General features: G+C 42.9%; 1 protein-coding gene across 4 annotated transcripts in view; it reads left to right on the top strand.

The window, feature by feature from the left end:
* Atxn7 (ataxin 7) overlaps window positions 1–17,673 on the top strand; it is a 159,660-nt gene that overhangs the window by 59,771 nt on the left and 82,216 nt on the right. For all 4 annotated transcript variants that reach the window (XM_087906297.1, XM_087906299.1, XM_087906300.1 and 1 more), the window contains one exon: window positions 180–248. In XM_087906297.1, coding sequence (XP_087762423.1) covers window positions 180–248 — 69 coding nt within the window. The remainder of the gene's footprint in view (window positions 1–179; window positions 249–17,673) is intronic.

Below are 17,673 nucleotides of genomic sequence, written 5' to 3'. Positions count from 1 at the left end.
CGCTCCCCTCCCCCGCACCGTGTCCTGTGACCCGCCCCCTCGGGGGGTCAGAGATGCTATCTTTCGCTGGGTGTGGAACGCGGAGGTGCCCACACCTACCCTGTGCGTGCGTGAGCGTGCGTCACACTCCTGGCCACTGACCTGCCTCTCCCCTCCTCCTGTGTGTGTATATCTCCTAGGGACCGAATTGGATGAAAGTTTCAAGGAGTTTGGGAAACACCGCGAAGTCATGGGGCTCTGTCGGGAAGGTGAGTCCAGCCCCCTTCCCACCCCCCCCCCCCCCCCCCGGTCCCCGTCCCAGTCCCCGTTCCCGTTCCGGGTGAAGTTTGTACCCAACCCTGGGGAACTTTCCTTGTTGCTTCAGCCCACCTTCCCTGCTTGTCACACTAAGGATGCTGCTGAAGAGGAAAGGGGGTGGGCAGAGCATTTGGGAAAGCCTGGTTTCTAGGGGCTCTCTGTATTGGGCAGCGAAGTGGATCCCCTCTGGAAATCTGGGTGCAGCCAGAACAGCAATTCAAAGTGATGGGCATAGGAAACCTGCAGGGAGTTTAACCCAGATCCCTTCAGTTCAGACCTTGTTATGGAAAACACCTCTGGAGGAAGGAGTTCTCAGCCCTAAAAAGAAGTTCCACACATGTTTGAGAAGAAACCTTGACCAACCCTGGGCTTTTTAAGGCAAAGAGGGTGTATTTTGAACATTATTATTACTTTATCTTGGTTTAGCCATGACAGTCCTGGAATGTGCTTTTTAAAAGACCAGGATGGCCTGAAACTCAGAGATCTGCCTGCTTCTGCCTCCTGAGTGCTGGGACTATAAAAGGATTTTCTTGTTTGCTGTGGCGTTTACAGTGAAAGTTTAGGGTGCTGTCAAAAGAACGTCTAACCCAAGAACGCACTCGGTTGGAATGTGTGTGATAGCTGGCTCTGCAGGGTAAGGGGACAGACATACAGAATTGTCTACTGTCTTAAGCTGTTTGGTGGGAAGCTACTTTAGACAGCTAAAGGTATGCGGACAGTGAAAGGGTAGGAAGCTGGGTTAGTTCTGACCTTGAGAGGACCCTTTTTCTATGAATCCTTCTGCTTACCTGGGCACTCGGTGGTGAGAAAGGTCATGGCCTTGAGACAAGTTTGGGATACTGAGTTTACATATGCCCGTGCAATTTGGTTTCTCACCTGTAGCCGTTTATTTTGGCAGAGTTTTTGTTCTGGGCCCAAGAAGTAGAACTTTGGCAGTAGGCTTTTTAAATGTAGAACTGGCTGACAGTTGCTGCAGGTTTTAGCTCTTACCTTTCCTTCCTTTTCCCTGCTTTGGCTTTTTCTACTGGCCATGGTCTGCTAGTATTGCCAAGAAGAGTGGCCCTGGTGGCAGGCCTCGGAGTGCTTCCCGGTGGAAGGGATCATAGAGCACAGCCCCTTAGCCGATTTCCAGCCAGGACTGCCGTTCAGGGCAGAGGGAAAGCATAGGACTGGGTGGTGATGTCGCAATAGGAAAAATCAGTTGTTAGTCCGGTTTTAGTGTTGGCTTGGCAGTCTGCCTGGGCTTGAAAAATTAAAATCACTAGGTGGCAACCCTCGTAGGAAGCGGTAGAGTAGAGCTTTAAGGACCTAATCACTCTTGCTTGTAGTTTTTACCCTTGGTGTGGATGTATTTCCCTTAAATGGCTTCTATGGTCTCTAACACAGGATGCCGATTGTAGGTGATCCCCTATTATACAGGATGGATGTCTCGCTGAATTCCTTGATCACTGAGGCTCAACAAAATTTAGTGGCTGAACCCAGTCATGAACCTGGTTGTACTATCAGTCTATTAGCATTTTGTTAGAGGTTGGTTTGGGTGGTTTTGTTGTTGTTTGTTTGTTCTTGGCAGGGTTTCCCTATGCACCTCTGTTTGTCCTGACTCTTACAGAGATCTCGCAGCCTTTGCCTCCAGAGACGGAGCATGTGGGGTTAAAGATGTGCACTACTAGACTTGCTTTACATCTCTTTTAGAGCTGCTCTCCCCTTTTGAAAGATGTTTCAGCTGTTAGGTTTGCTGGAACTTATGCTTGCATATTTTGAGTAAAGAAAAGACTGAAGTTTAATTCAACCAGTTCATTTGTGACGGAAAAGTCCAAACTTAATGAAAGATTAAAGTCAAGGCTACCTTGACTTTAAAAAAAAAAAAAAAGCCAGGGAACTAGTTCTGTTTTTAAAGATCTTACTGTGTAAGGCCGCAGACCTGCATTTGATTCCTCTAACCCACATTTCCCACCCACTCCCCACCAAAAGCCTGCCTGTTGGTGCTTGCTTTTAATCCCACTGCTGGAAGGGGAGGGAGATAGAGGTGAATCCCTGGGGCTTCCTGTCCAGCCAGTCTAGTCCACTTGATGTGCTCCAGGTTAGTGAGAAAGCTTGTTTCATAAAAACAAGGTGAGCTAGGCAGTGGCGGCCCAGGCCTTTAATCCCAGCACTTGGAAAGCAGAAGCAGGCTGATCTACAGAGTGAGTTCCAGGATAGCCAGGGAGGGCAACACAGAGAAATCCTGTCTTAAAAATCCAAAAACAAACAAAAAAACAAGGTGAATGGCTCCAGAGGAACTGACGTCTGAGGTTAGCTTCTTTTCTTCTCATGCGCGCACAAACACACACATATACATACATATACATCCAGACACTCCCAAGGCAACCCTTCAGAACAAAACAAGAACGAAGAAGAAAGATGAACTCCACAATGGACTAGACCTATCTTCTCTTGACATTGTCAGAACTTTTATCATTGTCTTATGTTAATACGTCCTATAAGCAAATGATGTTGCAGAATGAAATCTGTATAAGTTCCTTTTTCAGTGAAGTTAAATTGACAAGAAATATGTAGGTGCATTGGTCATATTAATGAAACACTAAGAATGAGAAACTCCATTATGGAAGATCTTAGGATCCATACGCGATTCCTTAATTCTTCAGTTTGTGATTAGGAGACAGGCAGTTCGCAAACAGAGGGTGTGAAAGGAGCTGTTTCATCTCTGGAAACAGCTTTTCCTGTTTGGGAAAGGAGGTGATAAACCTGTTCCCAAGGTTATTGTAGAGGGTGAATTGTCTTGTTGCCCAGCGACTTACCCTTTCAGTTCTTGTAATGTTAGTACTGACTTTGCAGTTTGCCTTTTATCTAAATGCTGTCATCTTTTCCACTTGGGACCCTTGAGTGGGCTTCCTGCGATCCATGTTCTCCCGAAAGTGTATGCAAACCACTGTGTGTTCCTGCCCTTTTGGAGGGTCGTGGCCTCTTCTGGGTTCTCAGTGCGAAAGCTCAGAACCGCAGCCTTAGATGTTCCTGTGTTTCTTCTCTTTTCTCTTGTAACTTGCTTTAGCCAGTTCGTGCATGCAGTAACTGCTCAAAAGTTGATGCGGCGGAAGAAGCTTGGAGCACTGAAGTTAGGTGGAAATAGCGTTATTCCTGAGTTAGTATGTCATGTGGGCTCCCTTCTAGCACAGCTGGAGAATGTTAGCATGCTGTGTCCATCATCTTTCAGAGGTCAGCTGTTGTCATCTGCATCCTGACTTCATACTGCCTTCTTCTATAACTTAGAGTATTAGTCGATAGCACAGTAGATTTTGGTGAGCAAAGATTTCACAATGGGCTGGATTCTCCCCCATGGATTGCTAATTAAGAAATGTCCTATAGGCCTACAGGCTGGTCTTACGGAGGCATTTCCTTAATTGAGGTTCCCTCCTCTCAGATAATTTAACTTTAGCTTGTGTCAAGTTGACAAAAAATGTCCAGCACACACCCTTTTCCTTTGCTAGTGTAGAAAAATGGTTTGTGGTTAGTTAACTGAATAGTCTATTTTTTTTTTTATGGTTTTTCGAGACAGGGTTTCTCTGTAGCTCTTGGAGCCTGTCCTGGAACTAGCTCTTGTAGACTAGGCTGGCCTCAAAGTCACAGAGATCCGTCTGCCTCTGCCTCCGGAGTGCTGGGATTAAAGGCGTGCATCACCACTGCCCAGCCTGCAGTAGTCTTAAAGATATTATATTGTAACCATAAAATCCTTTTCCTCGAATACTTTATCTTTCTTTGGGGATTCTCATATCTGGTCCCCACACCCAAGTTTTGGTTTTTTTTTTTTAATGTATGATTTTGAAACCATTTTGATGAATCTTCTTGGAGCCGTCACAGGACTGCGGCGATGAATGAGTCATGGCCCGGTCTTGCCTCACCTCTGTCCCACAGTGATCATAACACCTTGGCTTCACCTTGTGGTCTATAAAATGGAGCCGTTATGTATGTCATGCTTTTGTTTTAAGGCATTCAGGGTTGTTGTTTCTGTGAGCTCACGTGTTCTGTAGGTGACAGTCCTTATGGTCTGTTTACATGTGAGGGGGAGATTTGAACCGATCCTCTTACAGTATCATTGAAACATTCTTTGCCTCAACATCTGGGGGCTTGTTGTATGTGAATGCCATTTAGAGGCATGCTTGGGTGGCCTGGTTGTAGTATCTGTAGAGTATGAGCTCTCTGCAGATGAGCCTCTGGACTGCATTGATGAGAGCAGCTACCTGCCTGACAGACAGCATCCGTGTGCACTCTGTAGCTGTAGGGGATGCACTCAGCCATAGCAAAAGGAACTTGAGGTGATCCAGACAGGACTGCTCCACCAGGTCTCCTTCTGCCTCTAAGCACCATAGATATTCTAGTCAAACTACAGTCTGAGGTCAGGTACTGCCCATGGCTTTTTATGTTGCCAAACAATTGAAAAGAAAACTCAAAGATGGCATCTTGACGTGTGACAATTAATGTGAAATTCATGTGTCCTGTTGGTGGAGGTTTCCATCTTGCTCGGTCCCACAATAAACACACAGAAACATGATTATTTGCAATAATGTTTGGCTAATAGCTTAAGTGTATTTCTGTCTTAGTTTTATATCTTAAATTAACCCATTTCTATTAATCTGTGTATTGCCACATGGCTATGGCTTACTGGCAAGTTTCCATCCAGTGTCTGTCTCTGGATGCCTACATGACTTCTGTCTCTGCCTGCTCTCTCCTCCTCTATCTGCTTGGAACTCCCACCTGCCCTAATCTGCTAAACCACTGGCCGAAACAGATTTATTCATTAATCAATAAAAGCAGCACATAGAAGGACTTCCCACGCCAATGTCCCTAAGGAAAATTGTGTTGGGATATGGCAACAGGCACTCATTCTCCACACAGTGGATGCAGCAAGGCCACACAACTTAGGATCTCAGCCTTTTACTGTCTGACCATCACAGGAGAGGCTGACTGACCTGTCCTTTAAGTTCCATGGTTGATAACGGGAACCCCTTCCACTGAACATGGTTGACATATTTCTTAGACATTCTGTGTTGAGGGGAAAAAGCCTGAGCCAAAAGCTTATTTACTGTTGGAGGAGTCTGAGTTAGAAGGAAATACATGGAGAAGAAAAAGACTGTGCTTGAGAAGGTTCCTTGTCTTTTTTAAACTAAAACAATTTTTTTTAGGCAGAGTCTCTTTCTATATCCTTGACTGGCCAGAAGGATATACATCAAGATGTCCTTGAACTCAGAGAAATTCTGCTGCCTTTTGTGTCCCAAGTGCTAGGATTAAAGGTGTGTGCCACCACGCCCAGCCACGTCTTGTCTACTTTAAAATTGATTAACTTATTTTTATTTTTTCAAATCACTTTATTTTGATCAACTCACTAATAAAAATATCACACAAGTGATTTAAGGAAGCCATTTAAACACTTGCCCAGTCCAGACTCTGGTCCACTTTTCCCGTTTATCATTGCTTTCTGAGGCCGTACTTTCCTAGATCAGTTCACATACAGAACAGCGGAACTTCTGTTCTGCTTTCATTGGGTCATGACAGCCATGCTTAGATTCTGGTAAGTTGCTTTAATAGCCCATCAGTGTTGAGAAAACGGAGGATAGCAGTTTTGTGAGATGTCCTCACTTACACTCTTCAGAACCTCTTCTATTCTTTAGCTGACTTAGAGAAGCTAGAGTTTTGTATGAGGTCTTGGGAATTATAGAGAGGCTTTATTTGAAAACGAAGTGTTTAGATTAAGAAAGGTAGCCGGGCGGTGGTGGCGCACGCCTTTAATCCCAGCACTCGGGAGGCAGAGACAGGCGGATCTCTGTGAGTTCGAGGCCAGCCTGGTCTACAGAGCAAGTTCCAGGACAGGCTCCAAAGCTACAGAGAAACCCTGTCTCAAAAAAATAAAGAAAAAGAAAAAAAAAAAAAAAAGAAAGGTAGACTGCACTTGTAGATCCCCCATCGTTATGAGTTTCTGTTTGCTAAAATGCATAACACCTGGCATGGTCCGTGCTGAATTCCCAAGCCTCTGGGGACCTGGTTGATGGGAGCCGTGCATAGCCACCTGCTGAGAGCAGCTCTTCATTCATTTCTCACAGGTTCTTAAAAACTGACCCGGGGGGAAGGAATGAGGAGCGTATGTACATATCACTGTAGCATATGACCTGCATGTGATGTAGGCTCTTATTTTTGTTTTCCTACAGTTTACTATTTTCTTTACTTTTTCCAATACATTTTTTAAAGTTAGCATACTAAATAATGGACTGTATTTCAATGTTTTCATATGTATACATCACTGTTCTTTGTTGATATTATTCCCCCACACACTTCTTTTTCATACTAACATCCTTCCTCCATATCACAGTGTTCCCATGTACATGGGAGCAGGTCAGGTTTGGAGAGTGTGTTTAATGGTATAGTCCTTGCCGTAATGCTTCATCCACCCTTACGTCTCCGCTTCACAGATGAGAAAAGTTTCAGAACTATGAGGTAATTCCCCAAGATCTCAAAGCATGTAACCTTGAAACCTGGGCATGCCTGCCCTCTAGCCTGTATGCTTAGCCACCCTGCTGTGCTGAGACCATTCCACAGGTGCACCTGCTCATTGTGAGCATAAACGGGTCAGCCTGACTTTGTTTCCTGATGTGATTGAGAAATACAAACTTCACTAAAAAGCCAAACAAACAAGCAAAACCCAAGACAAAATAGAGCCAGACGAGCCTCCCTGAGCCACCAGAGCCATGTGAGCGTTTGAGGAGTGTGAATTGTGTGTGTTAGAAATGATCGGCTTTTAAGAGAGATTAAATGAAAGCCAAGGTTGTAACAGTAGTAAATATAATCATCTGGGGTTTGTACCATTAAAAGAAAACCCTTTTTTAAAAGGATTTTGGGAAATGAAATTTCACTCTTTAACAGCTGCTTGGTGCAAGATTGCTTTTAATCACATTGATATTCAAACTTTCTGGCAGTAGTTTTAATAAATGAGCTCCTGTGATTATTAAAGTATATTTTGATTGACGCTCTAAGGAGAAAAAGAAACGATTAGTAGACTTAGCAGTTGGAGTTACTCTGCTTCTGAGAGAAAGGCAGCCGGTTACGTTTGTATTCATTTGTGCAGCAGGTGTTGTTCTAAGTGAGCAAATGGGAGGAAGGAAGGATTCGGGCGCTCGCAGTGGGCACTAGCTTCAGCATTCTTGCTCTTTGTAATGAAGACTCTGGGAGCCTTCCGGGCTTTTTCTCTTGCGTATGATGGAGGTGGTAGCAGTCATCATCAACTAGAGTCAAACCTCAAGTCAGGCTGCTTCTGACCTAGGTTTTATGGGTGTTTTCTGTAATCTTGGGCTCTAATGAGAACTGAAGGTTTGTCTTTTTGGTTTTGTTTTTGTTTTTGGTGCTTGAGTAGAAAAACATAGAGTATAATCAGGGACTGTTAGGTTTTATGTCTTAAACAAGGATGTTTCGGAGATGTGTGGAGAACCCTCGGCATAGTTAACATCGTTCATGTTTGGGCTCACCATCAGGAGATGAGCGTCATCACTTTGGGCTCAAGGATAGTCCTCTAACTTTGAAAGTGCTTGGCCTTAGGAAGCACTCATGACTGCCTGTCTTTATTTGCTCATTTCCATCCCAGAGATCAGTATATGTGATGTTTGAGAAGCACAGTGCTGAATCCTTGTCTTCAAAGTGTATTCAGGGATATTGTGCAGTTATTAGATGCTGTAGAAAAAAGACACACCATATAGCATATTTACTAAAACCATCTTTAAATCTATGTTCAAATTTCAGCTCTAGCAGGGAAATGATTCAAAGAAAGTTGCATTGCTTTACTGTGTTTCTGTTGGCTACATATATGTATATATATATATATGATATATTTATAGACAAATAGATACGATTATACCTACTAGTTGGGAGCATTAAGTGACACTGTGCTCGTTGTTAGTAATGAAAGTACTGCCTTCAATTCAGTGCTTCTGAAGAGCTATCGAGGAGCACCAGAAAGTGAAATGCCGGTTTTTAAATGACAAGATGTAGGCAGTGTGAGGAAACTCGCGTCTTAGCTTGCTGGCCTAGTGCAACCTAGCAGTCTCTTTTCTCTCTGACATGCAAAGGGAAGCCCAGGGTGTGTGTTTACTCTTTTCTCTTTGTACAGATTTACATATACTTTTTGTGGGGAAGCTTTTAGTTTGTGCATTGTTAGACTCCTTCCTCAAATGCTTCCCAGACTCCGTTTCCTGGGCAGAAGATTAACTGTAGGCAACAGAATAAGTCATCCATCCGTACTGCATTGAAAAGTGATCAGAGAGAGAAATGAGAATGCTATTTATGTGATTTTGTATATGGAGAGCTAATTTCTGCCTAATGAGGGAATTTAGAAAATTACCTTTTCACTTGTTGGAAATTTCTGTTTTATTTCTAGTAGCTCACCATTTAAGTTACCCTGTTCTTTTTAGAACTATATAAAAAGTCTTATTATAGTGGAAATTATACCACTGTAATTATATAAGTTACACATGGTCATCGCAAAGGTCTGTTCTTTTGTTTGTGCAGCCCTGGCTTTCCTGGAACTCGCTCTGTAGATTAGGCTGGCCTGGAACTCACAGACATGCGCCTGCCTCAACCTCCTGGAGTGCTGGGCTTGAAGGTGTGCATCACCACCACCTGGCTCAGAGGCCTTGCTTAATTAGGACTTTTCTTTCCCTTTCTTCCCTTCAAACCTTCCCTTATATCTCTCTTTTCCTCTTTCAAATTTGTGGCCTCTTTTTTTCATTAATGTGTTAGGTATGCGTGTGTATATATATATATATATATATATATATATATGTACATACATATTCCTAAATATAACCTCCTCATTCCATTTAATGTGACTTGTATATATGTTTTCAGGGCTAACCTTTTGGTATTGAATAACCTTCCCAGCATTCCTCGGTTGCCTGTAGTTCCTTTTGTAAGGTTGAGGTCTCCGTGGGCTTTACCTCATCTACTTTGGCATGTCCATTGGTGTCCTCCTTGTTCAGCTCATGCCTAGACAGTTGTGCTGCTGAGGCTTTATGACTGTACCGTCTGACATTATTAGGAGGTACAGTTCACAGCAAACTCCTAGCTCTGCTGGCTCTTAAACTCTTCCCCAGCCCTGCTGTCCCCAAGACTTAGATGCAGAAGTATTTTGTGGCTGTTTTTTATTGGAACTGGGCTCCACAACTCTGCGTTTTGATTGGTTGTGGTTTTCTTATAGGGATCTAATGCAAGCAGAAGTTTCAAAGATGAAAGGTGAAGACTACTCTTAATCTTAGGGCATAAGGACAGATGTTTGGACCGTTGTTAGAGATTATTTGATTTAGTAGTAGTAGCAGATTCTCCTCCAATATTCATGGCTTCACTAGCACTGAGGAGTTTGCTATCTTTCTAGTGCTAGTCTTGGTTTCCCTCTTATAGGACAGGTCTTAAGTTCGATTATAAAGTTGTTGTTTCCTGCACCATTTGCTAAAGATGCTGTCTTTCCTTAAGCATGTGTTTCTGGCATCTTGGTCAAATATTCAGTGACTGAATTTACATGTGTGCCTGCTTACGTACTTAATTTTGTTCTGTTGGTGTGCATGCCTGTTTTATTGCTGTGACTCTGTAATGCGTGTTCATTAAGATCTGGAGCTGTAGTCTCTTCAGCATTGTTCCTTTTGCTGGGGCAGTGTTGATTATCTGGGTTCTGTTTCTGTGAAGAATGAGATGAGAATATGATTGTAATTCGTTGAGTCTGTAAATAGCTTTCAGTAGCATGGCATTTTCAGTGTTAAATCTACTAATTCATGAGCATGGGATATCTTCCCATATCTTGTGTCTTTCCATTTTCTCTTTATCTCTTTCTGTAGAGGTTTAAAGTTTTTATTGCAGAGGGTTCTTCACCTCCTTGGTCAGGTTTATTTCAGATATTTTATTTTCTTTGAGACGATTGTGGATAATAGTGTACCCATGATCTCCTTCTCTGTGTGTTTGTTGTTGGTATGTCGAAAGGCCAGTGAGCTGGACAAGCTGATTCTGTATTCTGATACATTGCTGTTTTTGTTTATTGTTTCTACTGGCAGAATTTGGGGATCTGTAATGCATAGTATCATGTTGTCTGAAGATAGGGAGAGTTTGACTTCTTTCCCTGTTTGTGTCCCTTTAATTTCCTTCTCTTGCCTTATTGTTCCAGCTAGTGCTTCAGACCAGATGGATGTGCGTTCATGAAAAGGAGTGTTGATACTGGGCATCCTTGTCTCATTCCTGGCTTCAGTGGAGAGTTTCACACTTTTCTCAGTTAGAATGATGTTGGCTCTGGGTTTCTTTTACTGTGAGCTTTGTTCCCTCTAGTTCTACACTCTCTTACTTTTATCATGAAGGCATGTTGGATATCATCAAAGGTCTTCTGCGTTCATTGAGATGATCATGTGATTTTTGTCTCTAAATTTGGGCCACTTTTAAATTAAATATAGGATTTGAACTTTGTGCCATTCACAGTTGAAGACAATCTTGTAACTACTTTGTGTAATGTGAATTCTGATTGGTTTTTATAATAAAAATCCCGAGTCAGGATAGGGATAAATACTGAAAGAACAGAGAAACAGCACCCAGTCACTAGTTCTTATTTCTACTGAATTCTCAGAGCAAATGGGGTATCCTGTCTCTAGGACCTCAGACTGAATCCTGAGCTCCTATCTCCTCCCGCCTTTTATTCCTCTCTCCACCCAGCCGTATCACTTCCCATCTTCACCTCCCCAGTGCTGGGATTAATGGTGTGAGCCACCACCACTTGGCTCTGGTTTTTTTTTTAGACTGCTTCTATCTCCTGTAGCCCAGGTGTCCTTGAACTCATAGAGATCCATCTGCCTTTGTCTCTCAGGCGCTGAAATTAAAGGTACCTGCCATCATTGCCTGGCCTCTGGCTAACAAGTGGCTAGCTCCACACGGCAATCTTCAGGCAAGCTTTATGTATTAAAGCACAAACATAATATCACCACAACTTTGGTTTTTGGTTTTTTTCGAGACAGGGTTTCTCTGCGTAATAGTCTTGACTGTCCTGGAACTCACTCTGTAGACCAGGCTGGCCATGAACTCACCGAGATCCACTTGCCTCCCGATTGCTAGGATTAAAGGCATGTGTCATGACCGCCCAGCTTCCTTTGGGTTCTTATTGATGGCAGAGTACAGCCTTGGTGTTAGACCTCCTGATAGTACGGACCTCCCTTCCAGGACGCTGTAGGTGCTTTAGCAGTGTGGGTGCTGCCTTGAGCGTGTTCTGTCTGCTTTGCCTTATTTCATGCCTTTAGCTTTCATCCCCAAAACATTTGAAAAGCAAGTTATCCAGGTCTTACATGGACTAGAGGCTGAAGATAGAATGACAGACTCATCATGAAGGCATAGTTGTAATTCTCCAATTAACCTATCCAGTCAGCAGGAATTTATATAGAAAGTTAGCAACTGTAAGAGCCAGGTTTTCTGATATGTGTAGGAGATTGAGTAAAGAGCCCTTTCTCTCTAGAAACCCAATAAATACACATTTTCACAGACCAAATACTTCAATCAATTAAGAAGGCTAATAAGTGGATTTGAGTTAATATGATCAAGGGAGACTTTCTTGGGGATTGAATATTTGAGCTGGGGATAGTGAAGAGAAAGGAGCATTATCCAGGAGGAAGGAGTCTGAATGGTCATCGAGGAGGAGTCTGGCAGAGAGGATCAGACCATAGAAGTGGCACAGGTAGGAACCTCTGGTGGATCAGGAGTGTAATGGGAACCTACTTTTAGGAGAATGGACTGATCTAATCTGTACTACAGGGAAATCACTGTTGGGTTGTTTTTGGATCGTGGGGGAGGGATGACTGCATTTCAGGGGAGATGTGATAGTGGGTTAAGGTTTAGAGATGGCAGTAGACATGCAGAGAGATTGAAGATTTATTTGGGGCTTGGCATTCACATGAATCAAGGAAGAATTGGTTGTGGGTGAGCGAGATAGTTAGGACTTGAGACTTGAACCATTGAAGGGTACAGTTAATGAGCTCAGAAATGGTGAAACCCATGCTAAGGTCTGGGTTTGGGATCTGGTGGACTGACTGCATGTTTGACGCATTTTTTTTTTTTACTTTCATGTGCAGCTGTGAGCCAGCCCCTGAATGTATAGTTTGATGGAGTCCCCTAGTGCAGAACTTTCAGGGTCAAGTCTACATCATCACATGACAGACTGTGAACAAGCTAGGTCTGCTCCAGTATCTGTAAAGAATCAGGACCAAGGATTGTGCTTCTGATCAGTTCACACTGAAGGTTGAAGGGAGGAGAAATCTCTGCTGAGATGATAGGGAAATCAGATGAGTGTGGTGGTGTAAAGTCTGTGAAAAGAGGAAGACGTGTTGACTGTTGGTACTGTGTAGAAAAGATTTATGTTAGAGGAGGGATCTTTGACTTTGGTGGTAAGATGATAAATGACCTTCATCAGAGTTGAAAAGACACATACCTGGTTGTGAGGCTCTAAGAAGTAGAGCAGAACTGGAGAGGGAAGTGTGGACATTTCAGAGTTTGCTTTGAAAAGGAATGGAGAAATGAAACCATAGCAGGAGGCGGAGGCATAAGTATAGTGCCTAAGGGGATGACGGGAAGAGTTGCTTCATTTGGTTGAACTTGGTTACTATTAGATATTTGGCTGCCAGTAAGAAGGATGCAGAGTGAGGAATAGTGAACCCATGAGAGAATGGATAGCTACCTTCAAGTTGGCAAGGGACATGAGTCTCAGAAGCCACAGGAAGGTGATGTTTGGACATAATCAAAATCTATCCCACCCCCACACCTTTGTAATAGAAGAAAAATTCAGTGGATTTGGTTACAGGTAGCAATGTGCAGTTGTAGAAGATGGTTAGGTGATGCTTCTGTAGAAAGAAGAAGTTGGAATTGAGATTTTTTAGGAGGAGAGATTTCATCTGGTTTTATCGTGTCCCCTTCCCCCCCCACAGTATCTGGACAGGGAGATACCCAGCTAAACAGGCTGTTATGCATCCTTGTGAGATTTCCACATGTGCTTAGAAGGAGTTCTCAAATAGTGAGAATGTGGGCCCAGAAAACCAGGAATCTCAGCATGTTGTGGTCAAATGCTGTTGGAATGCTGTAGTAGGGGAGCCCAGTCAAGTCACAGAGGCATCCAGGAAGAGGTAGTGGGCTTGAGGCATTTTTGGAGATACCAGGAAGATGACTGCTGGAGGGCAGGAGGTGGATCTGACTGTATGTGAATGTGCTGTTGTTGTGGAGGAATTGGAAGGGTGACTGTTCAGTGTGTAGCTGAATTAAGTAAGAGCCTGAGGGAGAGGCCAGGGCGGGGGAACGTGGCCTAGTTCATACATGTGCAATACCTGTGTTTCTAGGTATTGATAAGCTAAGGAAGATGATGAAGTATGTTCATAAAATCTGAAATGGACTGTTTTCACCTGGAAAGATCATTTAATGACTTGAGCTTGTGTGTTTCTTCATTCGGTTCCCATATATTTTACTGCACACCTGTTCTGGTTTTGGAAAATATCAGTCTTCAGGAAATGGCTACTCTGATGACAGAGATGGGCAACAGTTAAAAGCAAAGCAGAGCATCCATGTTAGGAGATACATTTGGAAGGAGAATGGTGCTGCTATTATAAATGCCCTTACGTCCATCAGTGAGATTGAAGCTGTAATCAAAATTTGCCCCCAAAGAAAAGCCCAAGACCAGACAGACTCACTACTGTTACAGCCACAAAATAAAAGGGACACTACCAAGTCAATAAAAGGCAAGTATTTTGATACTAAAAGCAGGTAAGGACACAACAGAAAAAGAAAGCACAGACCAATTTCTTTGAACATGCTTGCAAAAATTCTCAACAAAATTCTTGTAAGCCAAATTTAGGAACATGTTAAGATCATACATTATAATAAAGTGGCTTCATTTCAGAAAGGCAAGGTAGGTTTAACATGTGCAAATCAAAACAGAATAAACACACTTAAGAGAAACCACATATCATGAGGGTGTAGCCATGCCCTGATTCCTCTCACATGACAGGAGTCTTCCCTACTCCAAACCCTCACACACTGTCCTTTCCGAGGGAGCCAGTGCTTCTCCTGCCTCATGTCCCACTTCTTTACATACTGTTCCACTGTTGGGTGTCACCTCACTTTGTAACACTGTGAAACAGCACCTCTCTCCTGTTCAGACAGCTGTTATGGGCGTGAAGCTTTTACATGGGTTGTGGTTAGACTTGCAGAATTGTCCGGGGCATAAAACAGGGAAGATCACTCACTAACACGACCTTCCAGAAGGACGTAGGTGTCATCCAGTGAGGTAGTATTCTGTTCCATTGTTGATTATGATTGGAAGATCGTCTGTCTCTGTTCCGTTGTTCTAGCTCTGCATTTTGGTTGGGTAGCAATCTGCTGTGAAGACAGAAATCAGCCGGGCATTGGTAGCACACGTCTTTAATCCCAGCATTTGGGCAGAGGCAGGCAAATCTCTGAGTTCAAAGGCCAGTCTGGTGTACAGAGTGAGTTCCAGGACAGCCAGGGCTGTTACATAGAAAAACCCTGTCTTAAAAAAAAAAAAGTCTTCTTTTTGGAGGGGTAAATGGTATTTACTTATATAAATAAGTGACAGTATGCCCAATTCTTCTCTTACATCACTGGAATTTTCTTTCCCAAAATAAACTGTTTTTCTTCAGTCTCTGAATAGGTTATTTTCTGCCTTCACATTGTTCCAGTTTCTTGGCTGTTTCCTCTGATGAACTGCTGGAGCAGAGACGGACTTAGAGCCCACTGTAGGTTTTCTATGCCACTCTTTTGTCCCCTCATCTTCGGCTGTTAAGCTTTTCATTGTCAGCTGCCAGCTGCAGTGAGCTGTTCTGAAGATCTTGTGTTAGTAGATGTTTTCTTAAACGCTGGTGGTTGTTGCTGAAGATAATCTGTTATGTGAGTTTATAATCTGTTCATGAATCATATTCTCCTCATATAGTAACAGTTATGCCAGGGAAACCAATAAAACAAGGTTTAATTCATGTAAGTCTAGACATTTCACAAAGATCTTTTTTCCTTCCTCTTGTAAATGTGAAAAGACACTTCTTAAATACAGGATTTTGATGGATGGCATTTAAGAATTAGGAAAACACGACAAATCCTGATGCCATACAGTACCCACTTAATAATAGTTTATTACGTTTTATTCTGTTGTGTGTGTTGCGGGGGGAGACAGGGGAGCAGAAAGAAGAGAAAGAGCGTCCAAAGGCACGTTAGCAGTTAGAGGCCCTGCTTCTCCTCTACCTTGTGGGTCCCAGGGACAGCTCTCCAGCCAGCAGCAAGCACCTTGATGCAGAAACATCTTTCTGGCCCCTCATGTACCCTTTTTAAGTGAAAGATGCTTCAGTCAATACCTGAGTCGTAATATTAATTATCCCAGCTGGGATGGTTTGCACACTTAGTGTGAGGCTCTGGACAACTTCACAAGGATAGCCTCACTTATAGCACGAGTTCAGAGCAGGCACTTATTCTCATTTTAATGAGAAGTTGAAGCTCAGGGAAATTATTTGTCAGTTGCAGTCTATAAGAGGCAGAGATGTATTTCTGATCTGGCCTACTCAAGACTATTGGCATTGTTTTGTTTTTGTTTGTTTGTTTGTTTTGATAAATGTGTTAGGCACCCTTTGGACAGTCTCTGGAGATTAAGGAAGCTCCTGAGTTGTTGGAGCAGCAGCAATAGGCACATTGTATTATGGAGTTAGGGTTGTCTCCAGCTTTTAAACTGAGCAGCAGCCTGTTTGTACTGGGCTCAGACTGACATCGTGAGAAGGCTGGCTTCAGATCCGCTGTGCACAGCATTTATGTCACAGGTGCCAAATGATGGCTGCCTCTTACAAAGGAAACTCCAGTAGTTTGGGTACAGCATATAAAACAATTTAGAAATTCCTTAAACGTCATGGAAGCAGCGTGCAAATTAACTACCTGGGACAGGGTTTCACTAGGAGGATAAATAAAAAACACTTGAGTGAAGCCTCTTAGTGTGAGCTGGTTATTTCCAGGAGCCTTCCTTTGAGAGGTTAAAATTCCTAGTTTAAGTCGTTTTGAAGTAAGCCACAGTCTGATTGCTGTTGAATAGTTTGAACTGACTCTTGGTTCTTTTTTCCTGTTCTTGCTTAGCCTGAAGGTAGTGTCACCCATATGCAAACAATGACGGAAAGGAATATATATGTGGGGGTGGGGGTGGTGTGCACGCACACACACACACACACACACACACACACACACACATGTATATATATTGCGGTTTAGTTTTGCCTTGGCCATGTTGCATCACTGTGGTGCCGGTGTGTGTGATGCCTGGTGCAGGGCTTTGGAGTTGTTTGTGACTGTAGAATCCACACCAGCATCATGCCTTGCTTTGTATACTTATGTTCATGAATTTACTCGTAAGCACTTTACAGGGGATTGAGAGAGCCCACCTTTTCCCAAATTTGGCATTATTTTCTTTATATAATAAACTGCCTTTGGTAGCAGTTAAGGGTTTTGAAAAGGTAGTAGCTAAATCAAACTCCTTTTTCTTTTTAAAAAAAAGAAGTATGTCTCATACATATATATATATATATATATATATACACATATACACGTGTGTGTGTGTGTGTGGTTCTCAAATAATGTTTAAAGTTGAGAAAGAAGGGTTTTCCCCTCCCTTTCTTTCTGTCTGACCCTTCCTTCCCACTTTTTGTTTGTTTGTTTGTTTATTCAGACAGAGTCTTGTTTAGTAGCCCAGGATTGCCTAAATTCATATATGTGACCCAGACTGGCCTTGAACGTGGAGTGTTCCTCTTGCCTTAGCCTTCGGATTGCTGGCTGACTCTGTGCTTAATTTCAAGAAAATTTAGCAGCCCAGCTTCAGAAACACTTTTACTTTCTATTTTAAAAGATAGCAAGACTACTCATAGTGGTACACACCTTTAATCCTAGAACTTGGGGGTGGGGTGTGTATGAGGGGGATGAATCTCTGAGTTTGAGGGCAGCCTGGTCTACAGAATGAGTTCCAGGACAGCCAGGGTTATGTAGACAGACTGTACCAAAAAAAAAAAAAAAAAAAAAAAAAAAAAAAAACCTTTATCAAGAAAAGTTAAGTGCTTGCTGTCAGGTTTAGTTAGTTGGTTGGTTGGTTTTCTCAAGACAGGGTTTCTGTGTGTATATCTGACTGTCCTAAAAACTAGCTTTATAGACCAGGCTGGCCTCGAACTCACAAAGGTCCGCGTGTCTCTGCCATCCAAGTGCTGAGTTTAAAGATGTGCACCACCACCCGGCAGTGCTGTCAGTTTTATATATGAGGTATCAGGGAGTGGGTTAATATATCTTGCAAGTGGTTGGTGTGGC

Source organism: Myodes glareolus, chromosome 5 (genome assembly GCF_982192425.1).
Source record: "Myodes glareolus chromosome 5, mMyoGla1.1, whole genome shotgun sequence".
NCBI lineage: Eukaryota > Metazoa > Chordata > Mammalia > Rodentia > Cricetidae > Myodes > Myodes glareolus.
Note: the sequence above shows the minus strand (reverse complement) of the source record. Positions and strands in the feature narration are given on the sequence as shown.